At 50.0% G+C, this 27,239-nt stretch overlaps 1 protein-coding gene across 2 annotated transcripts in view; it reads left to right on the forward strand.

The window, feature by feature from the left end:
- The first annotated feature begins 611 nt into the window (after positions 1-611).
- NPTN (neuroplastin) overlaps positions 612-27,239 on the forward strand; it is a 40,329-nt gene continuing 13,701 nt past the window's right edge. Inside the window, exons 1-4 of one of the 2 annotated variants that reach the window (XM_083870784.1) lie at positions 612-806; positions 16,539-16,886; positions 20,888-21,056; positions 24,976-25,070. In XM_083870784.1, the coding sequence (XP_083726910.1) occupies positions 719-806; positions 16,539-16,886; positions 20,888-21,056; positions 24,976-25,070 (700 nt within the window). In that variant the 5' untranslated portion in view covers positions 612-718. The remainder of the gene's footprint in view (positions 807-16,538; positions 16,887-20,887; positions 21,057-24,975; positions 25,071-27,239) is intronic. The other variant, XM_083870783.1, reaches the window with a different exon arrangement.

Here is a 27,239-nt window from a genome sequence, read left to right on the forward strand (position 1 = left end):
GGGACAGATCCCTCAGGGAGCCCTGCCCTGGTGTCTGTGAGGGGACGGACCCCTGAGGCAGCTCTGCCCTGGTGTCTGTGAGGGGACGGATCCCTGAGGCAGCTCTGCCCTGGTGTCTGTGAGGGGACGGATCCCTGAGGCAGCTCTGCCCTGGTGTCTGTGAGGGGACGGATCCCTGAGGCAGCTCTGCCCTGGTGTCTGTGAGGGGATGGATCCCTCAGGCCGCTCTGCCGTGGTGGCCCTGAGGGGACGGATCCCTGAGGCAGCTCTGCCATGGTGCCTGTGAAGGGACAGTTCCCTCAGGCCGCCTCCACCATAAGGCTCCTGAGGGCACAGCAGAAAGGGCCGGGGGGCAGGTCCCCGCCGCCTGGGCGTCCCTATCCCGCCGCCAGCTCAGGAGCTCGGCAAGGAGCCCGGAGAAGACCCCGGGCACGGAGGGCACGGAGGCCGCGGCGGACGGAGCCGAGCGCAGCGGGCCGAACGGGGCCAACATGGCGGAGCAGGGCGGGCGAGGCAGCGCTGACACCGCCCCCCCGCCCGTCCCGTCCCCTCCCCGGCGGCGTCGCCCCCCGCCCCCGGCGGATCTCGCGAGAGCGGGCGCTGCGCTGCGGTAGGAGGTCGGCGGAGAAGGACGGACGGAGCCGCCGCCGCTCCCGCCGCCGCCTCACCCTCCTCACCTTCTTCCTCCTCCTCTTCCTCCTGCCCCTGCCTCAGGAAGATGCCGCGCTCCGGGCCGCTCCCCGCCGCCTTCTCGCTATTGCTGGCGACGGCCGCGCTGCTGCCGGGACCCGCCGCGGCGCAGAACGGTGAGGGAGGGCGGCGGCGGGGGAGCGGGGAGGGGGGGCGTTGCTATGGCGGCGGGTGCGCTGTGGGCAACCCCGCGGGTGGGGGGCCGACCCCGGGCTTTGGGGGGAATCCCTCGCGATCTGGGGGCCCTCAGGGGAAGGGGGAAGGGGGGAAAGGAGGAGAGAGGGAGGGGGGACAGGCTCGGCCCCCCCGGCTCCTCCTGAGGCGCCTCGTGCCGGCGGTAAAATGGAACATCTCCTCATCTCCTCCCGCCTACTGAACCTGCATCTGCCGGGCCGCCTTAAATCATTTATAATGCAATAAAGCCCGTAGTTCCTTAGCAACTGGAGACGTCCTTCTGATAGGAGCGTAAAAGAAGGAATTAAGGGGAGAAAAAAAAAAAAAAAAAAAAAAAGGGAAGAAACAACCAACCCACCACACCCCAAGCCTTCTCCGTTCCTTGTAGGATAGCGTGAGCTAAATCCAGCGCGGCTGCCTCCTCCCCGGCGAGTTCGCAGCCAAGAGCATGACAATTAGTGGCAGAGCGGAGCGGGGCCAAGAGGCTGCTCCAGCCGAGCCTCCTGCTCCAAGGAAATCCTGCAGCGCCCAGGAGAATGAACGCCTGTGTGCTCCCGCAGCGGGAGATGCTCCTTGTGCAGCATCACGGGCACGGCTGCTGGGCCTGGAGTGCCGGGAAAAGGGCTCGGCTTTCCGGGGGCTCTGCTCTGGATCCCCGGGGAAAATCTTCCTAGGAGGAAGGGCTGCCTTCCTCCGATTCCACTCTGGTTTCATCGTTTCACCCTCCTTTCCCTCTTCTTCCTTTCTGCTCTGCAGATAATAGGCAGTCCTAGAGTTTTCTGGCTGTTGAGGTGAATTTCGCCTTGCAGCACGAGCTCCTTGGCTCTTTGCTCCAGGGGAATCCTGAAATCACAGGATTGTGGGATCCCAGCCTGGTTTGGGTCAGAAAGGAACCTTACAGCCCATCCCATTCCATCCCCTCCCATGGGCAGGGACACCTTCCACCAGGCCAGCACTGAGGCTCTCAGCGTGTTTGACATTGATAGGTGAGATCCAGATGGGGAAAAACGCTGTCCTAAAGACCCTGGGTGAGAATTATTCCCTGAGCACCTGCAGATTTTGCAGCGTGAAACCAGCAGTGAACCTTGTGTCTGTGTCAGACCAGAGTTTGGCATCCACGCTATGAATGAAAACTCGAGGCTCTCTGCAGAGTCAGGCGCTGCTTTGTGGAGTCTGGGAAAGCCCTGCTGGGAGCTGTGTGGGGATCGGGCATCCCGGGAAAAGGCGCTGGATGGGCTGAGCTGTGGGTTCAGTGTGGTTCTGTGCTCCCCGTGGCACTGCTGAGTTCCCAGAGAAATTCCAGCTGTGGGTGGGGGAAGGAGCCAAATGGAAACGGGGCGTGTGTCCCGTGCAGGAGGAGCAGGGAAGGTGTCAAATGCCAGCAGCTGGGATGACAATCCCGAACGGCTGCGGGACACTGCAAATATTTGGCGTTTGGCAGCACTTCCGAGCCTGGAGGTCTGCCATGAAGTGAATTTTGGGGAGAGCTGGAAAGGGGCTCTGTTGTGACTTCAGTGCTGGGCTTGAAGCCCACCAAAGTGATCTTGGCATGAGGGGAGATTGCAGCCCCCTGGTATGTCCTGAAAGCTCACTCATTTTTATTTTTAATTAAGGGGTGAGGGGAGACTCTGAGTTTCTGTAATGCTGTGGGAGCTAACACAGGGGAGTGAAAATCTGCTTGGGAAGGGGTGGAGCACCCCAAGCCGAGTAAAAGGTTGAGGTCTTTCTGACTAATATTTATTGCTGTCCCAATTTTAATGTGAAAGGCCCTGCTGCAGAGGAACTGGGCTTTTTTCAGCAAATAATGGTCCATGGGAGGCCTCCTGAAACAGAACAATGCCTCTTTGGCTTGGAGAACAGGTCCAGCCATTTCCTGAATTGTGGATATTCCTTCAGCTCTCCTTTGGAGATGCCTTCTCACCTATGGGTGTGTGCTTTGAAGGGGCAGGGGAGGATCCCAGAGGGCAGGAATTTGTTATCTTTACTGGTGTGGAACCATCAGAGTGATGAAAGGTGATAGTCCAAGCGCTGCTGAGCTCAGGGCGGTGAAGGAATGGTCACGTACCTGTTGGAACTCCAGGTCAGCGCTCACCTGGAGCAGAAAATTCCCACTGGAATGCTGACTGTTCGTGAGGAGCAGCTTTTTTTTCCCCTCACCTCTAACAGGAGATCACTGCTCAATTCCAAGACATTTTCCCAGACTTTTTGCAATCCAGAATATTTGGAGTCAGGGTCGCTCACCTATGGATTTCAGCTTGCTAAAACTGGAAGGAGGTTTTTGACACTCGGGTGCCTTATTTTGAAAGCTTGTGCATAAACACCTTAAGATCTCAGGGAAATGTGGCAGGAATTGAACTTTGCCTGAATATTCTGCTGGGAAAATGATCAGTTTCTGCTCATAGTTTATATACAGAGCAGAGTTCTGATGGAACTGGGGGAGAGATGGGGGAGAATGAGGAGGAAGAGAGGGGAAAAAGCCAGTCAGGAAAATCAGTGTTGAACGTGCACTTTCTAAGGGCAGCTCTTGGAAAATCACTTTAATACTTCAAAGCAGACAGCAGCTCCTCGTGGAGGGGAGGAAAACATGACTTTTCCACTTGCTGTTTCACCTCTGAAGTATCTTTATTTTGAAACAAGCAGCTGGAAAACCAAAGGCTTCAGTGCAGTGGTAATTCCACCCCAGAGTGGTTGGGATTTAAAGGTTATTTTATTGTCTCAAATTGCTGCTTGGGCTGCTCCCTGTGAAATCTGCAGTGTTTTTTTTAGCACACCAGCACGAGAGTTGGAGTGGGAGCAAGCTGGCAAGTTCTGCCCTAAAGAACAGAGAATTCTTCACCCTAAAATCGCTGGGGTTGTTCTAAGCGGGACATGAGGGAGAATAAAACCAAATTAATTCAGCTGGTGCTTGTTGAGTTCATCCTCTGCATGGATGAAGAAGGAGCTGGCTGGCTGAAACTAGAATATGGATTTTCTGTCGGCAGAAACCAGCATAAAAGTGACCATAAAATCAGGGAAATTAGCTGAGTTAATCCTGAATCCTGAAAATGAATTTCTTCTTGAAGGAGCCAGTGAAAAACTTGGCTTTTCTCCTCGTTGGTGGCTGCGGAGCCTCATCCATTCCGCGGCGCCTGAGCTCTGCTGCGCCTTTTAATGGTGCCCAGATCAACGTGAGCAATGGTTTCCCAGAGCATTTTTGGAGCCTGAGTGTGGGCTGAGCAGTGAGGAGAACGTTCAAAGTTCTCTTCTCCTCCCCACCAGAGCTTCTCTCCCTCTCTCCTCCTCCTCCTCCTCCAACTCCCTCATTGGGAGCTGCGATCCAGGCGGGATGCAGGCAGGATCTCCCCTCCTTCTGCTGCTGTCCCAAGTCCTGCTTTATCTTCCCAACCCAGCCCAAGGTGGCTTTTATGTATTTATATTTCTATTATTTATTTAATAGTTTAACAATAATTTAATAATTTCATAATAACTTAATACTTACTATTCATATCCCGATTTTATTTCATGTTTTCAGTCATTATTGCAGCTCCTGAAATCTACACACAGTGCTACACCCAGCTCCACTACTGAGATTTTAGTTTCTGGGGGTATTTTTCTCTAGGACAGTGGTAAAGCTTTACTAAAATCAGGACAATTCCTGTGGCCACGCTCCTCTTAAGTTTGGTTTTAATTAAAGCAGGAGAGGTAACAAAGCACAGGTGGCTCTCACAGCTTGGGTCTGCCTTACCCCAAGCCCTTTTCCATTTTTAAAAGCTTCCCAGCAGAATTTTTCTTTCTGGAGGCTGGAATCAGGCTGACTGCTGTGGGATTCCACAGTCTGGTCCTTTAAATGTTTGAGGATGGGCTTTGTGTGCTCAGCCAAACTCCTCAAAACAGTAGGATTTGGGAATAAATACAGCAAGTTTTTTCCCAGTTAATTCCAGAATACCAATCCTGACTTCTGTAAGGCTGGAAGAGGGAGCTTGGCTGTTAAAACAGAACTCAGAAGTTACCAAAGCTCTATCAAATCAAATATCCAGTCATTCAAATAATGATAATTATATGTGATTTTTGTTTTCATGGCAGTTTATTTTCACTCCAGGTTAAACATTTGTTTGATACCTGGTGCTGCTTGGTTTTTTTTTTTTGGTGTTGGAGGAGATTTGCAATGTGAGACATTTTCATAGAGGAAAAATAGATCCAAATGTCCTGTTGTGGTTTGAATAAACAACAACAACAACAAAAAAAGGTGATTTTTTTTCTCTAATTCCTATAGTTTTGTATTCCACGTTTTAAAATCCACAGCAGTGACTGGATGGAAGCAGCATGTAGCTCCTCACATTTTGGGAGTACTCACAGGAATCTTGGGGCTCTTCCACTGGTTTGGAAACCTAAAATAATAATGTGATGATAAATAATATAATAAAAATATAATAATAAAATGCTAAAATAAAGCATTTTGTTACTGGTGCATTGGTAGAATGGGAAACAAGAGGAAAGGGGAATATCACAAGCCAGAAAAAAATGCACCGAGCTCAAAACTTCATCTGGAAAAGTGGCTGGGAATGCATGGAATTGCATGAGCTTGGGAAAAGTGACCCAGGAGGCCTTGGAAATGCTGAGAAAATGGATGTGAGTGCCCAGGGAAGAGCCTGGGAAGGCTTTTGGCAGTGCAGAGAGCTCCCAGCAGACGAGAGGCAGCCTGGAATAATTCCGTGAGGGCGGACAGCAGGAGTTTGCAAAAAAACAGATGCTCGGAGCATTTTTAAACCTGAGCGTGCACCAGCTTGGCTGAGCACTCCGGGGGTTATTTTTTTCCCATGGTTTGTTGGGAAAGCTTTGTGGTGCTTTCAGCAGAGCCTGCCTCAGGTTTCAGGCTGCAAGTGGGGAAGCGTTTGAATTGCTGTCGTTTCAAGCTGCTTGCAGTGAATTAAATGGTGCTGGAGAGGTTTGAAAGCAGCTCTGGATCAGAGTTCAGCTGCTCTGTCTGTTAGCCTGGTGGAATCCATGCAGGTGATGGGATGCCAGGGAGATCCTGAGGGGTCAAAGGATGGGAAAATCCCTAAAATACGGGTTTGCAGCTCGTTTTTGGTCTGGTCCTCTCTGTGTTTTCAAGCAGCAGCAAATCCCTGTTTGTTATCCTCTGGTGGATCACTTCTGGCTGAGGTTTCCTGATGTACAGAGAGTTCACCCAAAGCAGACGTTCCCAGGGAATATAAAGGGTTGCAAGCAGCTGATTCACATTTTTATAGGATCCCAGGATGGTTTGGGTTGGGAGGGACTTTAAAACTCCTCTGTGGGCAGGGACACCTTCCACTATCCCAGGCTGCTCCAGGCCTTTCCAGCCTGGCTTTGGACACTGCCAAGGATCCAGGGGCAGCTCTGGGAATTCCATCCCACAGCCTCACCACCCTCACAGGGTGAGAATTTTTTCCCAATATTTATTCCCTAAACCTGCCCTTTTCCACTTTTTAGTCATTCCCTGTGTCTTGTCCTTCCATCCCTTGTCCCCAGTCCCTCTCCAGCTCTCCTGGAGCCCCTTCAGGCTCTGAGCTCTCCCTGGAGCCTTCTCCTCTCCAGGTGAATGTTCCCAGCTCTCCCAGCCTGGCCCCACCCTTGGAGCATCCAAGCCAGCCTGGAATAAATGGACCAGAGAAAATAAAATAAATGTAAATATTTATAGAGGCAGCCTGCGGGACTGAGCAAAGGAAGAAATATTTCTGTAGTTTTAGCTAAAGATGTGCAGTTTGCACTTGAGGATTCCAGGGAATAACTGGAAGTTCATTATGGGAGAGCTGATTTGGGTTTGATTTGGCCAGAGGAGCCCTGCAGTTCCCTCCTCTCGCACTGCAGGCCACAGACAAAGGACAAAATAAACTTTTGGGAAGTGTTTCCCAATCCCAGAGCACCCAAACATCTCGAGGTTGTGACTCAGAGCCCACCTGCACTTGGGAATCTCCTGACTTCCCAAGTCTGTCTTGTTTTATGGGAATTGGGAAGCTGGGCCTTGCCTGTTCTGCTGCGTTTTCCTGCTGGGAAGCGAAACCAATCCAAGTCTGTTCTTTTCTGATGGGTGATCTCCATCCTCTCAGAAATGTGTGAGGTTTATTTAAGGTCAAATAAAAGTAAAAAATACCTTTATAAAGGTAAACCTGAGTGTGTCCCAGGCAGGCTGGAGGGCTGGGTACAGAAATTCCAAACACAGGTGGAGGGGTTGGCTTGGAACTCTGGAGTTGTGCTTGGAGAGCTGTTGTGTGGTGCAATCACCCTGAGGCTGCACTGAGTGAAAAACACAGCCAGGATGGCACTCTTTGGGCTTCATTTTGCTGTGAGAAACAGGATATTTGGTGCATTTATTCCCTCTAGCCTAGAAAATTATTTTACATGGCACCAATCCTATAATGCTGTAGGATCACAGTCACCTCTGACTTAGGTCTCTTTGGAAATATTTCAGTTTTATCCCATTTTTTGCCCATTCTTTGTGCAGAAGGGTTGGGAGTGATGCCTGGGCACCTGTGTGTAACCCTTGGGTGCTGGGAGAGCTTTTCTGCTCACTGTCAGGCACGAGGGTTATTCAATATTTTCATTCCTATTAATAGGATATTCATGATTAGATCTTTTTTTCCCCACTGTAACTTTGGCTCTTTGCTTCCAAAACCAGAACAGAGCCAGGACAGTTCCCATTTCTCCCCAATTTCGAGGTGCTGAACCTGATAGAAGGCTGGGGTATTGTATTGACGGTTTCCTTGCAGCCTTACTTTGTTGCATTTTGATCTGACAGGGTTTTCAGCACTTTGCTGCAGGTTCTGAACTGCTCAGCAGCAGCTTCTGTTCTCACCCCGGGCTCTGAGCTGCCTGTTTGGGGTCTCAGGCTCCCAAAGCTCCTATTTTCAGCACTGATTTGGTGACCCCAGTCTGGAACCATATGGAGTAAAGGAAAAAAGAAAAAAAAAAAAGACTAAAAAAGAAAAAATGTGGGGTTTCGTTTGCAGGAAGGGGATTATTGGAGCCAGAAGCACAGGAGGGGCACTGCCCTGGTGCTCTCCTGCTTTGGGGACTGACAAAACTGGTTTGGAATTACCAAAGGATTTCCCAGACACGACCCCATTGTTGTCCTTTTGCCAAGTGAAACGGAGCCTCTCAGAGATGGGGAACTGCTAAATCAAGATTCTTGGGTGCTTTGTGCAAACCAGGGTTTGCTTGGATGGCAGTGTTAAAAGCACCTTTGGTTGAGGAAAAAGCCTCAGCAGCAAATTCCTGAGGGCTGGCAGAAAATCCCTCCACGTCTGCCCTGTTGTGACATTCCTGCCACAGTTGGATCAGTTTATCTGTGCGATAAATTCATTCCCCAGGGCTTTTCCTGGGCTCTTTTCAGGTATTTCAAGAAAAATCTTTCAAAACTGAACAAGGAGAGCACGAGGGACTCCCCTGTCCCCCTGTGAGGGAACAGCTTTTAACACTGGATATAAAACACAACATTGGGTTTAAAACAGGAGTAGAACCTTTTAACTCAGGTTAGGGGACATGGCTCAAATGAGATTTTGTTTAGGTCACTCTGTTCCTCACAAACACCACAAAATCCCTGCAGTGTTATTAAACATAATTATTGTTCGGACCATGGTGGAGATACTAATTTTCTTAATTTACACTGAGCAAAGGAAGCTTCTCTCAGTGTGGTTTTTTAAATTTTTTTTTTCCTGCTGCCTCTTTGAAGAGTCCAGATCTTCTTGTCCTTCAATTGGATTTTGTTTTGCTGGGAAAGCTCTGGGAGCTGCTCTGGTGAACACTGTGGGGCTCCCCCTCAGCTGGAACCCCCCCCAGGCTCATAAATAACCACAAACTGGCATTTTGAGGAGGTTTTTTTTGCCCCTCAGCACAGCAGTTGTGTGAGGTGTGAGGCAGGCTGAGTGGCCAGCACAAGGAGGTGATCCCTGCCGGGGATTAGGATGCACTAATCTGTGCTGGAGTGGAATTCCAGCTCAGAAATGGGGTGTTGGATGCTGAGGGGAGGAGCTGCCCTGCACAGGTTATTTCTGGCCCTGTAATCTCAGCAGTGTCAGTAGGCCATGGAGATCAAACCTCCTCAGGGAGGGAGGAGCTGGGCTCTGCTGGAACCACATCCCAGCTCCCAGGGATTTGGGGCAAACTGGGAAAAGCCAAACAGCTTGGGGAAAAATACCACTAAAAATACAGTTTATAACTGTGAGCTCAGTGTGCCCAGCAGAGGAAATCTGCTACACACAGTGTGGCATCTCTGCTGCTTTTCAGTCCATTTCCTTCCTGCTTTCCTCTTCCTTGTGGCTGGAATTCTGTTATTCCCCTCCTGCTTGGCTGCACTGAGCAGGGGCAGGGCCTGAGCTGCTGAAGATGTGTGTCCCTCTAGATGTGGCTCTGAGCAGGCAGGAATTGTCTTCTGCTCCTCTGGCTGTGGCTCTGAGCAGGAGGAATCCTCCCCTGCTCCTCTGGCTGTGGCTCTGAGCAGGAGGAATCCTCCCCTGCTCCTCTGGCTGTGGCTCTGATAAGGAGGAATCCTCCCCTGCTCTGGAGAGCCTCAACTCAGAATAATTAAAGCATCTCTAACCCCATCTCCTGCAGCAGGGCCAGGATTTTACACATCAGGCCATTTTAAAACTCTGATTCAGGCTCCAAAACATGCTTGAAACTGTGTTGCTGCCATTCCCTGAGCTGACAGAGGAATTATTTTTGTGGCTGAACGGCTTCTCCTCAGCCTCTGTTACATAATCCACAATTCAGCAAAGGGCATTTCTTTTGAAAGGTCGCTGGGTGGAAATGTCCTTTCCCTGCCTCACGAGGAGATGGAGCAGCTCCTGCTCCTGCACAATGAATGGAAGGAGGGGGGGAAAAAAAAGCAGCTTTTCTGCAGAGAAATGGAATCAGTCTCCTGTCAGATACATTTGTTGGATCAGGAAAGGTCAGGGGAGAGCTGGGGAGGCGCAGAAAACCTTTGGTTATTTAAAATCCTCACACTGCACCATTAGAGAGCCAGGCCCAGAGTTTTAAAGGGCTAATCTGGCACAAGATGGGTTTTATTGCCAACCTTTGAGGTTCTCTCAGTGTCTTCAACACAGAAATTTAATGCTCTTGAAGATTTTTTTGAGATCTTCAGCTTCAGTTGCTGTGAGGTGGGGACAGCAGACAAATTGGAATCGCTGCCTGCTCCTGCTCTGCTTCCTGTGCTGCAGCTGAATCCCTTCCCACTGCTTTCCAGGGAATGGCTTTGGAGTTGTTAACATGGATTTTTTTGGCAGTTTCCAGGAGCCTTTCTTGCCCTGGCTCTTTCTGCTTCGGAGGGATTCTTGTATATTCCTTAGCTGCAACACTAATATTTAAAAAAAAAAGGATTAAAGCAGTGACTGCTGGCTCGGTGGATTTTTCCCTGCCAGGAATGGAGAGAGCAGAGAACAATTCCTGCCTTTGCTGAGCATGAGGTGGGTTTAATCCTTGGAAAAAACTCTGGGAGAGGAGGGACAAATTCCCCATGCAAGGAAATCTCCTTGAGAGGGATTCAGCCCGGCTTCCTGACAGCACAAAGCTGCATTTTCCATGGGATTACAGGGGATGTAATTCCAGGAGGAACAAGCTGGCATTTCCTGGAATGCCTTTGCCATACATGGTTTCAGGGGGGTTTTGTAAATTGTGGAATTGCCTCTGGAAGTTCCCCAGACTTGGATTTTTTACAGCATATGAGGGAAGTGTCACCCAGGTGATACAATTGGTGTCTCCTGTGAGAGCTCCTCCAGCACTTCTGCACACTGATATTCCCTAATATTTCCATTGAAATAGGGGGGGAAATGTGCTTTTTGAGGCACTGGATGTGCTGTGGATCTGGCTCCATCTTTATCCATCTATTATTTATTCCAGAGTGCTGATCCAAATGTTTTTAGTAAATAAGAGCTTTTCTGTGCTTTCTATAGAAGTGAGTATTTTGATTTCAAGTCTGCAGTGAGACAAAAATGGTTCTGCACCCAGGATGTCCCCAGACTCCATCCATTTAAATTCCCAAGGTGCAGAGCCCTGGAATTTTGGAGCAGATGGGCTCCAGCAGCAGAGCTGGGGAGGGAAGGAGCTGGAAATTGGAGCAGGAGCTGTGACAGGGACACAGAGCTCCCCTGGGGACAGGCAGGTGCCCACAGTGACATTCCAGCTGTCCCAGGGCTCTGTCTGAGCTCCCTCCTTGGGCTCTGCTGCTTTATGGAACCAGGGAGCTGCCAGAGCTTTGTTCTTCCTGGCTAAAAATCTGGGAAAAAAAACTCCATTCCTGCTCCTCAGAAGGTGACTGCAGCCAGCAAGTGACACCAGTTATGGAGCAGTTTATAAACCTTGTCCTGGTTATCCTTCCCTGTGGGATATTCCAGCCTAGAATCTGTTTCCACCTGCACCTTTCAGGATTGTAACCCACAATCCCTGGAACTGTGTGTTCTGAGCCCAGCCAGGAGGGGATTTGGGGGGAATACCTGGACCTGGAGCATGGCTGTGCCTGCTCTGCCCCACCAGGGCCCTTCTCCTGCTGTGGGCTGTGCTTGGGTGTGTTTCCTCAGGGAATTGTGGCTGCTGGGATCAGGTTTTGCACCTTAAAAGTGGCCAGAAAATACCAGTAGGGTTTCAAAAGTGGGAAGGGAAGCATCCCCCTTTTTTTTTTTTTATTGCAGGGAAATTTGGATAAAAGCATCCAGGGCTGTGTGGGAGGGTCTCAGGCTGACCTGAGGGGCATTTGTGGGACCAGAGGATCTTCAGGAATCCTTTCCATTCTAAATTTCCTGATTTATGGAATTGATCCCTGTGTCCTTTTCCCTGTTCAGGAATCCATTCAGGAATCCTTTCCAGCCCAAACTCTCTGATTTATGGAACCGATCCCTGTGTCCCATCCCCGTTCAGGAATCCTTTCTAGCCCAAATTCTCTGATTTATCCCCAGGAATTGATTCCTGTGTCCATCTGTGCTGGGAATTGTCCCTTGGGGCACATTCCCAGATTCATTCACAGAATGAATTTGCCCCTAAATCTGCACTCCGAGGTTTTGGGATGCCCAGGGAAACGAGGGATGCTGGGCTGGATGCAGGGGATGTTTAATGCCGGTGCCTGTGGCCTCGGAGGCAGCGATCCTCAGGTTTCCCTGCCTGTGGAATGAGCTGCTGCCCTGGCACGGCTCATGCATTTTAGATGATGCTCTCGGGGTTGTGTTCTCTCTCCTCTAGCTCAGGGAAGCTGCAGAATGAGACGGCAGGAATTAAACCCAGGGATCGCTCTGGCCTCACCTGGGCGCCTCAGGTCTGGCTTAAAGCTGCTCTGGAGCTGGCAAAAATTAATGGGATTAAGGCAAATTTTCTCATTTCGTGCTTCCTGGTGATAAGAGAATGGGAAAGCATCGAGCCTATGGAAAATGGGTGGGAGCAGGCAGGATGCTTCAGTGCCTTCCTGGAATTGAGGTGTTTCACCTCTTCCAGCTGCCGTTTTTTGTGCATTTAACTCATTTCCAAGCTGTTCAGTGGATGTGAGCATTGGCAGGCAACAAAACATTAATCAGGGTGCTTTTCCCAGCCCAAATGGAATAAAAATGCCAAGCTCTGACAAAGTGAGACTTCCCCACCCTCAGAACTCTTGTCGCTTAATCAAGAGAAGTAGGAGGTGTTAATTAGCCAGGGCACCTCATTAACACAGCCCAGCTGAGGGGGGCAGCTCCTGCCTGGCGTGTTCTGGGATATTCTCATCAAATTGTCAATGTAATGAAGGAAAAAATCAGCTCGGGTGAGGGCACAGCAAAGCTGGGCACTTCTTGGTGGGCTTTGCCTTTTCCGTCTGCATTGTTGTTTATTTATTTGAAGAATTTAAATGATCAGGCTGCACAATTTAGGGATTATGCAGTGATATATCTATATATAAATATATAAAATATAAATATAAAATCTGCTCCAGATCTCTGCTAAGGGCTCGAGAGCAGTGAAATACAAATTTTTGATGTGCTGAGAGTTTTTCCAGGTGGGAAGAGACAGCCAAGCTTGGAATCATTGAGTCCCACAGCAGTTACACTTCATTTATTGTGGCCCCAGACTGAAATCAGGTTTATTTTTGTACTGTAGCTTGGTAAACTCTCAGTTCTGAGCTTTGAACTGTGCTTTGTGCTTTGAGTTAAGTGGGATTCACCTCGAGCAGCAGCCTCAGATGGAGTGGGAGCGTTATCCTGCTTTTTGGGGATTCCTTGGTTACATGTGTTTTGGTTGGGGTTGAAAACTTTCTTGGTAATCCTTTGTTTTCCCCTCATTTTGGTCCTAATTTGTCCATTCGTTGTGTGTGTTAAACCTGGGTTTTGGTGTCTTTGAGCCTGGCTTAACATCTTTCCTCAACTTGAGTTTTAAGGCAAAGCGTTTTATTTTTTAAACCCCTTTTTTACACCAGACTTAACTCGGGGAGATGAAAATTCTCCCTGCTCTGCTCCTCAAGGGCCATTCTCCTTAATTCTTTTGCACCTTGATGGAATTTGAGTTCCAAAAGGATATTTTAATTAATGGCACAATAATTTTTGCAGTTCAGGGATGATTGCCAGGCACTGCCTTGTGCATTCTTAACCTGGCAGATTTTACAAGAACTTCTGAGCTCTGAAAATCCTGTTTTTTCTCAGTGGGGATTTCATTTTCTTTCCCAAGCACAAATTTTAACTCAGAGTTTGGAAATGTGAGGAGCCCCTGGAATTCCAGTGGAATTCCGTGTGCATATTGAAACATTTCCCTGGTTTTAGGGCATTGATCTCTCCTTGTCTCCATCCACACAATTGGGGCATGAGATCAAATCTTGAATAAATAAGCCACTTCCAGAAAGGATTTCAGATTAGTCCCAAATCTTTGGGGTTAAACTGAGCAGAGTCACAAAGTTTGAGGTTTAAACAGAGCAGTCCGAAATCTTTGAGGTTAAATCAAGCAGAGTCCCAAATCTTTAAGTTTAAACAGGGTGCAGTCTCAAATCTTTGGATTTAAAGAGAGCACAGTCCCAAATATGTGCGTTAAGCAGAGCACAGTCCCAAATCTCTGGGGTTAAACTGCACTCAGTCCCAAATATTTAGGTTTAAACAGATCTCAGTCCCTAATCTCTGAGGTTAAGCAGGGCACAGTCCCCAGTCTTTGGAGTTAAACTGAGCACCATCCCAAATCTTTAGGTTTAAACAGGGCGCAGTCCCAAACCTTTCTGTTTAAAGAGAGCACAGTCCCAAATCTTTGGGGTTAAACCAAGCACAGTCCCAAATTTTGGGGGTTAAACAGGGTGCAGTCCGAAATCTTTGGGTTTAAAGAGAGCACAGTCCCCAGTCTCTGGGGTTAGGCTGAACACAGTCCCCAGTCTCTGGGTTAGGCTGAACACAGTCCCCAGTCTCTGGGTTAGGCTGAGCACAGTCCCCAGTCTCTGGGGTTAGGCTGAACACAGTCCCCAGTCTCTGGGTTAGGCTGAGCACACCCCTGAGGCAGGGCTGAGCCCGGGTTTGGGTGCTGTGGTGGTGCCGTGTCTCTGGAGCAGGAGGAGCCGGGCACGCTGTGCGGGACAAGCCCAAGAAAGGCAAGGCCGGGCTCCGGCAGCTCCTACGTCACCAGAACCTGCCCAGTGTCACCCTCTCCGTGCTGGGACAGCCACAGAATTCACTGACAGTGCCCAAAGGCAGCAGCAGTGCCCCTCCCAGCTCCCCTGGCCTGCAGCTTGGGGGATAATTCGCCTCTGTCCTCTTTCTTGTTTTTTTTTTGTTTTTTTTTTTTAAAGCATTCCTGCTCTGTGCTGCTAGGTTCCAGCTCTCTGTGTATCTCCTAGCTGGATGTGACCGTGGGCAGGGGCCCTCTGGCATCACCTCACTCACTGCTGCTCTTTGTGGATGGGCAAAATGCAAAACGTTAACCCAGCTGCTGCTGGTAATTTAAATAATGGTTAATTGGTATATCGGGGGCATTTATCATCCCAGGGAGTGCTGGACTTTGAGGTCAGGAGGTGCTGGTCATTGGGGTTTATGGCTATTGGTCACTGGGGGCTGTGGCCATTACAGGATTGTGTCCACTGGTCAGTGGGGGCTGTGGCCATTAGGGAGCTGTGGCCGTTGGTCATTAGGGGGCTGTGGTCACTGGGAGCTGTGGCCATTCCAGCCCCTGTAGCTGCTGTTTCCTGCCCCTGCAGGATTTGCTGTCTGTTTCTCCATGCAGGGCCCCTCCATGCAGGGCTGAAGGAATAAAATTGAGGAATTGCAGGTTAATTTTTTTAAGTTTTGAGTGTTCCTGTAGCCGTTCCTTGCAGCTCCAGCCCAGCTGCCCTTCCAGCAGGACTGTGCCAGCAAGGGATACTTGCTGTGTTTTTGGGGACACTTGAGGGAGTTTCCTGCCCAAATGATATTTTAGGATGCACCGCTAGTGCCACCTTCCCATGTCATTGTGCAGCCCTTTGTTTTCTGTGGCCAAATGAGGGACAGGGCATTTAATGCTGTTTAATGAGTGCTCCAAGTCCACATTTCCATTTCTAAACCTCATTGATTTGTCTTATTGTAAAATAAGCCATGAATTCGAGGACAGGGATGGCACAATCCAAGGAAAGGGAGGACAGACTTGGCGTTTTCCTGGTGTGACACTGTCCCTCCCCACACTCTCCCCCAGCACAGCACCAGGACAGGTTTTGCTGCATAATCTGTCTGGCCAGCTGTATCCTAATCCTGCAGTTTTAGGAGGGGCCTGGGGGAAGGGCCTGGTGTTGAGGCACTGCTATTCTCCTAAATATCTTTGGAAATAGGATTGAAGGACAATTTAGTGCGTGTGTTCTCCCAGCGGGGCTCTGAGGCGGGTAAGTATGGGAGGATTTAGGATATCCATAATAAGGATTTTGTGGCCTGAGCACGGATGTCAGCCCAGCTCTGTCCACAGTGGGGGAACTGCTGAGGTTCCTTTCTGGGTTCCTGACAAAACAACCTTTTGGCCTCTGAGTGTTCATTCCACTGCAATTCCCCCTTTCCCAGAGCTGGGGTGATCAGCTTCTCTAGGAAAATAGGTCACTGGTGTCTTGGGGAATTCTTGCCCTGGAAGTCCTGAATAGATGGGAGAGGAGGTCAGGGCAGAGCTGGCAGCTGGCACAGGTTTAGGATTTTACCCCTTGTGCCCCTGTGGATGGGTCAGGGAAAGAATCCTCCTCAGAGAGCAGATGGCTGAGCAGGAACATTAACCCTGGCACATCCCGAGCTTCCCACAGCTAGAAAAGGCCTGGGAATCCCTGGGTGAGGGTGTGCAGCTGCCAGGGGAGGGAGCACCAGGAACACTGGGAATTCCTGCCCTGCACCCCTCTTCTGTGTGCCATGGGTGTCCCCAAGCCGTGTCACTGCTGATAACATGGGTGTCCCCAGGCTGTGTCCCTGCCCATTCCATGGGTGTCCCCAGGCTGTGTCACTGTGTCACTGCCAGTGCCATGGGTGTCCCCAGGCCATGTCCCTGCCCATTCCGTGGGTGTCCCCAGGCTGTGTCCCTGCCCATTCCATGGGTGTCCCCAGGTTGTGTCACTGCCAGTGCCATGGGTGTCCCCAGGCCGTGTCACTGATGGTACTCTGGGTGTCCCCAGGCCGTGTCCCTGCCGATGCCATGTCTCTAACTGTGTTTTCTGCCCCCTGCTTTGTTGTGTGTGAGCTCTGTTGTTTTCTGCCGCTCTGTCACTGCGTTTCTGCTGCCCCTCCCTGCAGCCGGGTTTGTCAAGTCGCCCATGTCAGAGACTAAGCTCACGGGGGACGCCTTTGAACTGTACTGTGATGTGGTTGGGAACCCCACTCCAGAGATCCAGTGGTGGTATGCGGAAGTCAACCGGGCAGAGGCTTTCAAACAGCTGTGGGATGGCGCTCGGAAGCGCCGTGTCACCATTAACACTGCCTACGGGGCCAATGGGGTGAGTGTGCTGAGAGTAACCCGCCTTACCTTGGAAGACTCTGGGACTTACGAGTGCAGGGCCAGCAACGATCCCAGGAGGAATGACTTGAGGCAAAATCCCTCCATTACGTGGATTCGAGCCCAGGCTACTATAAGCGTCCTGCAGAGTGAGTCCGGCCCCACCCCGGTAGTGGCACTGTAGTGTCTAGAGGCAGTCTGGTGACCCCGCCCCCGTGTTGTCCCCACCCCGTGCCACCGCCCTGTGCTGTCCCCCCGCCCCGCGGGCTGCTCCTCCTCCTGTAGTGCCGACCCCGTGTGCCCCCCGTGTCTCTTCTCCTTAGGACCAAAGCACGTGGGAAAACCTCGGGATGTGTGTTAGAGCTTCCCGTGTCGGATTTGTGTGTGTTCCCTCCTCCCTTTAGTTTTGTAGGAGGTTTCCAGCCTCCCTGTCTTCTCCACGAGTGCCTTTCTCTTTGATTTCCACGTTCTTCCCAACTCTAACCATTTTGTTTTGAGTTCTTCTGTTCTCTTGGAATTTCTGGGAATGCCTCCTCACCTGGTTTTGGTTACATATCTGCTTCTGGATAAATCCTTCCCTTTCAGTTCCACGTGACCTTTGGTGTTTGGATTTTTCCATCAAGTCCTGGTGTTTCTTTTCCTTCCTGGCCAGCAGCATGTTCCTAAGGAGTTCTCTGATGCAGCAGCACTGAGGAGATGCAGCCATTCCTAATCCAGCCTGTGGGAGGAGGGGGGAACGTCCCCCCCAGTGCTGACCCCAAACCTGAGCTCAGTGACTCCCTGCAGGGTGCAGCTCCTGGCAGCAGCAAAGCCCTGGGAGCAGAGGCTCTGCTTGGCCCACAATGGCTTTTTGTTCTCAGTTCTGACAAGGCTTTCCTGCCTTCACTTTGCTTCTCACCCAGGGGGGTTTGGGAGTTCATACAGTCACAGTCAGTAGAGAAGAATTTTGGGCCAAATGTAAAACTTGCACTTGCCTAAGGAAATGGCTGCTGAGTGACAGGTAGAGGGAATTAAATCTGCAGTGTGCAGGTACAGGAGAACTTGTTCTGGGTGGTTTCTCAGTCTCCTCAGCTGACAGAAGAGCAGAGCCAAAGTGTGATCTTGCTCTTGTGCTCCCTGCACAAATTACCCCTTTAATGCCCTCCTGGGTACAAAATACCAACTCTGTATTTGTATCTTGATTATTTATTTGGGTTCCTTGAAAAAACGCCCCCCCCAAGCTGTCCCCAAAGCCTGGTGCTGCCGTGGGCATTGCTGGATCAGAGACCCTCCCTCTGGAAATGGAACAGAAATGGATGGTGACCCCGGGGCTGTGGAGTGACTGCAGTGGCCCCTGGAGCTGCTCAGCCTCAGCCCAGCCCTCGCCCCTCCCTTGTCCTTTGGGCTCCCGAAGGACTGGAATGCTTTGCATGGCCTCCAGCAGCAGCTCTGCCGTGTTGGGAATGCTCCTGCCCTGGGACAAACCTGGGAGTGTCTGTAGAGAGTGCTGTGTGCCAGCCCTGGGACAGACACTCTGGGGACAACACCCTGCCCGTGTGCACAGCCAGGCTTTGGGACCAGCTGCTGGGAAGATGGAAAGGGCCTTTCCCTCCCTCAGGCCCGTGCCCTGAGCTGCTGCAGGGACTGAATTCAGCCTCTCCTCCCCTCCATTAACGCCCTTTGTTTGTTACACTTAACACCTGCTGCTGCTGACCGGAGCTTCCTGCTGAGCTCCTGCCAAGTGCCTTGTGCTGTCCCGGGGGATGTGCATCTAAACCAAACCCAGAATGCTTTCCCTGTGTGCTGGGACAGCCCAGCTGCCCCTGCCTGACCCTGCTGGAGGCACAGGGAAAGGTTTTCCAAGCTTTCCAAGGTGTCCCTGCAAGTGGACACTCTTCCCTGAGCCCGCCTGGATGGCCTCAGCTGTTCCATGACGTGCCTGAGCACAGTTTGCCTTGGAAATGGGAATTGTGTGGCTCGGTGGAGTTGGAATTTCCAGCTGGTGGTGATGGCTGCTGCCCTGCTGTGACACCGAAGTCCCACAGAGCACAGGCTCCGTCCTGGCCTCCACAGAGATCAACTTTGGAAAATCTGGCACCAAGGAATCACCATCTGCCTTCCACCTCATTCCGGATTTGGAACCAGAATTTCACTTACTGGTTTTTTTTTTTTAGTTGCTTTGCTTGGGTTTTAACTGTAAAAGCTGAGCTTACATAAAATGGGCACTTCAAGTGATGTGTAAAAAGTGATTTTCTAGGTGAGCATCCTCCTTTGGCTGCTGCTGTCCCAGTATTCCAATTGCAGTTTGTCTCCTGGAATTTAATGAGGAGGCTGATCCATCGATTTGCTTTTTAAGTAACCAAATCAAAGTAACATAAATGCAGGTGAAGCTGGAAATGAGACTTGCAGCTGCCTTCAGTTGTGCTAAACTAAAACTGAAAAGGTTGCAGGTCAGCCAGTGAGTTACTATTTCAGACACACTCCAGAAATATTCCCAGAGCTCTGTCAGTGTTTTTGTGGGAATGCAGATGAGCTCTTTGGGGGTGGAAAAGCACATGGGGCAGGCCAGGAATGGTGCATGATATGGAAATAACAATTTTGGGCCCAAAACAATCCTCGAAAAGATAAAATGCTCAGTGTGGGAGAAATGAAGCAGAAAGAGAGTGAAAAATCTGGTAATACAAACAGCAACTGCAGTGTTTCTGCAGTTAAAGAATGATTTAAAGAGCTGCGGGAAGGAGGATTTTCAAAAAGGATATCCAGGACTGGAATGCTCCAGGTTATCATTGGATGGATATTATTTCTCCCTGGGCAGTAACCTAAGGGTGTGCCACAGGATACAGGGACATTTCTTCCCTGTGTGGAAAGCTGGGATGGTTCTGACACAATTCTCTGGTTGTGTTTCATAACCTGCATTCCAAAGGCTCCACGGATCACAGATTTATATCCCAGACTGTTAGCACAAGGCAGAGTTTCCAGAATTGAAGCTCCTTGGATGACTTGCAGAAATCAGGGAGATGTTTGCTGCTTCCTCTGCCTCCTGCACCCTGAGGGGAGGGAGGAAGGAGCAGCTGGAGCTGCACCTCTGGAATTCCTTGCCCTGCAGTCAGGACTTCATCCCAGGCAGGGCACACAGCAGCTCTGGGGTGGCCTGCAGCCCAAACTGACACAAAAAACCCAATTTTTTTGAAGACTAACAGCAAGAATTGTGACATTTTTGCACTCTGCCATCCTGTGTGAGATGGCTTTTCGCAGAATGCTCTAGACCCGATGTGAGGCTTGGGCCCTGTAGCAGAAAGGTCTTTTTGCCAAGTCTGGGGAGCAGCTTCAGTGGCTGTGTTGAAAACCAGCCAGCTGTGTGTGCTGAGAGCAGCAGCACCTGCAGGGGCTGGGGCCAGTGTGGCTCTCAAACAGCAGGACAGTGCCCTCATTGATTTTAGCACTTCTGAAAGGCTTTGCCCTAAAATATGTGAACTTGGTGTTACAGGTGAGGCTGTGGAGTGGAACAGCAGCAGAGTGCAGAACTCTTGGGCTCAGCTCATGCACTGAGGCTATTTTTGTTCTTTATAAACATTTATGCTCAAGGTAACTTCAGACACAAACCAGTTGCAGCTCTGATTTGACCCTGTTGTGTATCCTCACATTTCATTGTCAAGATCTAAGCTCTGCTCTCCCTCAGCCTCCTGCCCTCCCCAGCTCCACACACCAGGGAACTTGTGCCTTTGGAATCTGCTGGCTGCACTTAGGGACACAGCAGCCTTTGGGCAGGGCCAAATCCAGAACATTACTGGGAATAAGCCTAAATTCGTGTGCCGTTCAAGGAGAAGAATGAAGTGGCAGCCAGCGAGGAGCTTCTGGAGGAGGAACCGAGGCCTGGTGTGCAGCCCCAGGACTTTGTTACGGAGCGTGTCAGGAGTGTCTGGTGTTAGCTGGCTGTGTGTGGTGCTGAGGGCTGCCCAATAACCCACTGAACAATTAATTAAACCACTCAGCAGTTCTGTCTCTGCAGGCAGCAACGCCGACGCCGAGGAGCCGTTTGGTGGTCGTGCCCCCTCGCTGTGTCCCGCAGTGCCATCCCCCGTGTGGTGCCCTCCCCTCCCGCTCCCCTGGGCCCTTAGAGTAGTGTCCCTGTCCCCGGGGGCGTGGCCCTGAGTGCTGTCCTGTGTTGCAGAGCCGCGGATCAACGCCAGCGAGGACGTGGTGCTGCACGTGGCGGGCGTGGCGGTCACCCTGCAGTGTAACCTGACCAGCAGCCCCAGCCCGCTGGCCGCCAGCTACTGGGTGAAGAACGGGGAGGAGATCCCGGGCACCAGGAAAGTCTCCAACACCACCGAGTACAGGTCAGTCTCTGGGCAAAGCACGGCTCCCTGGCAGCGGGACACGGAGCAAAGGTGTTTGATTATAGTCGGAAGGCGGGAGAAATCAGAAGGCTTTATTTACAATTCATTCAGGCCTTTTATAATATGCTGCACTAAGGAGACACTGCCACAAGAGGACACGAAAAGAACCATACTCACCTGTCAACTTGAGAGCGAGAGAAAGAAGCCCTTTATTTTTAGATTCAGGGTTTAAATAGAGTTTGGACTTTGACCAGCAACTGGGGGGACAAGGTTGACACCTCTCCAACCCCACTGATCAAACCAGCAGTGCATTAATTTGATCTTCCCCCTGGAAGGAATGTATTTACCAGACATCACTCTTTGTTCATCTATTTGTGAGAAAACTCCAGTAGAAATGAAAAACAGTCAGAAGGCTGAAAAATCAGGGCGACAAGACCTGTTACTGGTCTGTAGCACCGACACCTCTCCCATTGGCTGAATAACAGAAGTAGCAAACGACACCTGTTGTTATGGGAAAGGAAAATTGTTTACACAGGGTTGTTTTGGGAAAAAGGAAAACTGTTGAAAAGGTTCTCTTGAGAAGAGCTAGCGCTTCTCAAGCTCAGAAAATGTCTACAGAGCTCACTTTCTTTTGGGGAAATTTGTAAATCAGTTAGGAGACAAAAGAAAGTAAAATGGATGGCTGGCATTCAGCCAAGGAGCACACCTTAGTAACAAAGGCTCCTTCCTAAAAAGCGCCAGCTTGTTGCAGGTTCATAAATCCCCATGTGTTAGGATTATACCCTTTTCTGACCCAGAGATGGGGCAACTGAGAGATGTTTTAAAAACTTCTATTCTCTTTTCAGTCTCCTGTGAAGGGTGAGACGATACAGGTGTCATAATTCACACCATCACAATCAGAAGCCAAACCATTTCCTAATTACAGTCCATTACAAGTGTTTCTTGGCCTGTCAGCTTTTGCCACACAGTGCTGTAAATGCCTTAAAGCAAATCATCTAAAATCACCCCTCATGGGTGCTGCTACAATGCATCTTTCATAGTTCTATTTCTCCAAAGTATCCAGTCTTATTTGCAAGGCCATCCTTTGAAACTTGTTTCTAGTTCCATTTCTCTCTCAGCAATGTCTGTCCTATTCTGTGGCCTTTCTAAGTCAACATTTTCTATCTCAGAGTTTGCACACAGATACACAAGACTGTGTGAGCCTTCTGTCAGGCTTTGAGAGTCCTCTAGAGATCCATTTCCCACATCCAAGCACGATTCAAACATTCCTCTTGAGTTTAGATGTTCCTCACATCAGTTTCAACTCCCCCCAGCCATTTTACCTTGCAGATCAATCTTCTTTGTGGCCCCATCCAATCTCACACTCCCTGGTAACAGAGGTTCAATAAATCCCTCCCCTGGAGTCTGTTACCTTCATCCAGATAGGATAATCCAGGAATGTGGACAAATTTAATGATTATCTTTATTATTCTTCTGAGTTAACTACAAAAAGCATCTTACATCACATAGTTTTTATTTTAATATTATGCCATAACCTAAGAAATAAATATATATCCATCACACCACCATTTCTAAGCCCTGTTAATAGTAGGAATGAAAGAAACTATACTAATCCAGCAAAGTCTTCCAATATTATACATACAGCATTCATTTCAATATTTGCAATAAGCCAACTTTATAATATGTATCTATACCAGTTATTGAAATCCTTGCCCAGCCAGATGTTTTTAGCTGGCTAAACAAGGCTTTGATGCACTCTGAGGGTGTCCAGCACTTCTCAGAATTCCTTAGAATAACTGTGAGATGGCTCCTTGGGTGTGTTTTGTGAAGCAAAAAGTTTTAGTAAAAGAGAAAATAACCATATAAAACAAAAGCTGTGCTCAGGTGCGGAGAAGCCCTTATCCCAAAAAGCCCCAAGCACCTCTGTGCTTTTTCTCATGTACTTAATGTTTTAGGAGGGCTTTTGGCTTGCTGCCTAATAGAAACAGCTCCATTACTGAGGAGCAGCCACAGAGACCAACAGGTGCCTTTGTCTTGGCACTGAGGCACTCACAGTGAAGGAAACACAGAAGTTTCTGGTGCTTCTCCCTTAAAAATCCTGAGGGGAAACTGAAACCCTTTTCCTTAAATGGGAACATCTTGCTGTGGTGTGGAGGGTGCAGTGCAACAGTGCCTGGCCTGGCATCACCCAAGGGACAGGGCACACCTGGTGTTCCCATAGTGAGGGGCAGTGGGATGATCCAGAGCTTGGCTGGAGTTGTGGGATCCTGTGGCAGCTCCCTCAGGGCTGCCCTCAGTCTGTGCCCTTTGTGATTTTCTTGGCTGTTTCTTCTTTCCATCCATTTTCCCTTTGATGGACAGCAAATCCAACTTGCAGTTCCAGATTAAGCCAGGCTGAAGAGCACTTTGGGGATGTTTTAACCTCTGCTGGCAGCCTAGTCCCATCTGTTTTCTGTCTCTAGAGTGGCCCTTTCCCCCTGCTTCACTGGCACGGGATTAGGGAATGTTCAGGTTTTTCTTGGCCTTAGCAAAGCAGCCTCTATGGAACTTCCAACTGTGGCAGTTGGGTTTGATCCTGCTAATGATTTGTCCAAGTTTTTCCTTTCGTTTTCCCCTTTAGCTCACTTGGAATTACCTGGTAAATTCTGCAATTAAAGTTGAATCTCACTCCCTTCCATAATTCCCTGCTGTCCCTTCCTTGGTGCAGTGTTCAGCCCTGAGCTTTAGGGCTCAGCTTCCTCAATAGCCAGTTCACTGGATGAGGGTGTTTGGTGCTCAGGGCACTGGGAACTGCACATAATTAACCCAGGAGGGGCTGAGGCTGACTCCTCTGGCACCTGGGCTGCGTTTTCCCTTCCAAAAATTCCTCTGTAAAGGAACAATTGGGCTTGGCTTCAGTTTTAACTGCTGGGGAAGGAAGGGATGAAGCGGGAGGCCACAATTCCTTGTCCCCAGGGAATGGGACTATGGGAACTCCCAGCAATCCCAGATTTCAATTTTTAGAGTAGATCCTGGATTCCTGACTGCTCCTTTGCTGCTGCTGGAGTTCAGGCTCTCTCTGCTGTTTGGTTTTGCATTGGATCTGCTCCTTTAGCTGTGCTTTGGTTACATTTTAAATCCAGGAATTCCAAGTTTTCCAAGTGAGGAGGACCCAGGCAAGCAGCATCCACATGGCTGTGGTTAACAGAGGGTATTTACCTCACCCATTTATTTATATTTTATATTAGTTCATCTTTTGTATTCTGTTTATTTCCCTTGACTCCCAGGTTCTTGTTTTTTCAGTCGCTTTGTTTTGCTGCTGTTTTTTTGGTGCTTGGAGTTCAGAGCTGGATACTTTGATCATCTAGAAAGCTCCAGAATTTAGAGGTTAAACTGCTTCTCTTACAAATCCTGCCTCTTCCACCACTGGCAGTGGAATGAGCCTCTGCTGACCCTTCATTCAGCTCCTGGCTGGAGGGAGCTCCTGAAAAGCCTTGAGCTGTGTCAGTTTGCAGCTCCTAAATGATTGATGGTAACCAGACCCCGGAGTCAAACAATTCCACCTTGTCCTTCCTTTCCTCACTCCTGAGCCTTGCCTGGGGCGGGTTAACACCGGCACTGGTCAAAGTGTGCTTATTGAACTGTTCTGCTTATCTGAAGTTCATTCCCTTTATAACTTGGGTGAGTAAATGCTGTCAGCACCCAGACCGAAGTGAGCAGCTTTTTCCATGTGTCTGACCAGTTTCCATGTGTAACTGAATGATTTTATTGCAGGGTTTGTGCTCGATTAAAAAATAATTAATAGAAAGGAAGCCAAGGAGCCTTTTGGGGGGAGGAAACTGCGCCTCGGTGTGTGCTGGGGGGTGGGCCTGCCCTGGTTGCTGCAATTAGCGGGTGTTAATTGGGAGCTGAGGCAGCTGTACTGTGCTGTGTGCTGCAGGATCCTGAAGGCCCGAGCGGAGGAGTCGGGGGAGTACCTGTGCGTGTTCGTGTTCTCCGGCTCGCCCGTCGCCAACGCCACCATCGAGGTCAGAGGTACTGCTGCCACCTCCCTGTCCTCCTGTCCCCTTCCCTGCGCCTGCAAAGGGCACTCCCGGCCTCCAGCTGCTCCCTGGGCAGCCACACCAGAGGGGAGAGGGTTCCTCATCACAGAGCCCGGCCTGGGTTAATCATCATCAATAATGATCTGTTATCTGAGATAATGACTCTGATTCCAGGGGAGAGCCTGGCACACGTGGTGCCTTGGGCAGGCTGGCCTGGAACAGAGACTGGACAGAGCTGGAGAATAAAGCAGAGATTTATTGAAAGGCCTCCAGGATCTGCCTTGGGCAGGACAGGAGCCTGACCAGGGCTGCACCCAAGGTGGACCCAAAATGGTCACAAAATGGACAAACGGTCACAAGGTCTCACACTTTTATAAATTTTGGTCCATTTGCATATTGGGGTTTAATTGTCCAATTCCAGCTCCAGGTTGTGAGGTCCCATCCTTCTTGTTCCTCCCTCCAGCCACCCTTGTTTGTGCTTTTGGGCTGAAAGTTGTCCTTGGTGTGCAGCAGGAAAAGGATTTGTTTTGTGTCCCTGCTCTGTGCAGAGCTGAGTGACACTGACTGTGAGCTCAGAACTGCACCCCTGGACAGCACAGGATATGAAATACATGAAAGATAAAACTGAGGGCATATTCAGAGAAAGAGCTCACAGAGATGGGAACACAGCCAGGGCATGTGTGGACACTAAAACAGCTCTGTGTCTTGGGCACCTCCTGGCATCTCTAGGAGCCTGAAATTAGGAATGAAAGCTGCAAAATGGGCAGGGTTTGCCAGGAGTGTTGCTGTAGGTGAAGCACAGAGCAGTGCTGGTGGCAGGTTGGTGAATTCCCAGTGATGGGAACCACAGGGCTGCAGGGAAGGCTGAGTTTGGGAATTTGTGGTGCATGGGCAGGCCTTAGGATCCAGGATCCGGATGGGGACATACAATTCCACCAGCCTGTGCCTCTGAGGAGCTTGGCTGGGTGTTCAGGGTACACAGGTGGAGGGATTTAATTTTTCTTCTTTTTCTTGGGGATTTTTTCTTCCATTCTGCCCTTTTGCTCTAATTGCTAAATCCCCTGATGTTATCATAATTAAAATGTAAAGTTCCTGCTGCCTCCTCTGGGCTGCTTTAGGTGACAAATCACTCCTAGAGAGGGGAAATGTAATTTGGGGAGTGGAGCAAGACCTCTGCCAGCTCTGCTGGGCTCTGCAGGGCCCTTGGGGAGTGTTTGCCTCAGGGCTTGGCTGCTGCTCTGCCAGGCAGGGCCACCACGAGAGAGCCGAGCAGGGAGGTGGGAAGAAAAGCCAATATCTGTCACTGAAGTGCAAGGAGAACTAATCCTACTCACTTCCCTCAGGGAATTTACCCCTAAATACTTCTCAGATGCTGTTCCTGGGAAACTGGGGATAATAAATTGGGATTGCAGTTAAAGCAGATGTGAGGGGCAGTGACACCATCTGGGCTTGCACATCTGTAATTTAATATTCACCTGCATGGGTGGTGTTGGTGCTCAAGCAATTGCACACAGATTTAATTGCTGATTGTAATTGTGGTGCAGCTCTCACTGCTGATGCACAGGGAAAGGAGGGTGCTGAATGCTCCAAAAATAGGGATTTTCTGACAGCTCGTGAACAGCTTCCCCAGAGCCTGTGGCAGAGGCAGCTCAGGGCACACAGGGTCACCTCTCCCGGTGTGCTGGTGCCTCCTGAGTCCCTCCAGTGTCCCTGGAACAGGCCCTGGGGCAGCCTGGGACAGTGGGAAGTGTCACACAGCAGGGCTGGCACTGGATGGGCTTTGAGGTCCTTTCACCCAAACCGTTCCGGGATTCTGTCAGACTCTGGTGCCAAACACAAGTCATCAGACTTCACTTCTGCCCTACACTGATACTTGCACTACATGACATCAGAAACACGTTGATTTGGTCTCAGATTTTCACTTGAAAATGTAAAGCTTATTGCAAAGGGCTAGATTTTGTCCAGGAAAAAAGTGGAAGAGCATAAAAGTGTTGAGATGTCCCTGGAGCAGCCTGGGGCAGTGGGAGGTGTCCCTGCACACAGCAGGGCTGGCACTGGATGGGCTTTAGGTCCCTTCACCCAAACCATTCTGGGATGGCAGAAAGATCCTGAGGGCAGAGGTGTCAGAGCAGTTGGGAATCCCAGGGTTTACAGGCAGTGC

The sequence above is a fragment of the Zosterops lateralis genome (genome assembly GCF_965231275.1).
Source record: "Zosterops lateralis genome assembly, chromosome: 13".
In the NCBI taxonomy this organism is placed as follows: Eukaryota; Metazoa; Chordata; class Aves; order Passeriformes; family Zosteropidae; genus Zosterops; species Zosterops lateralis.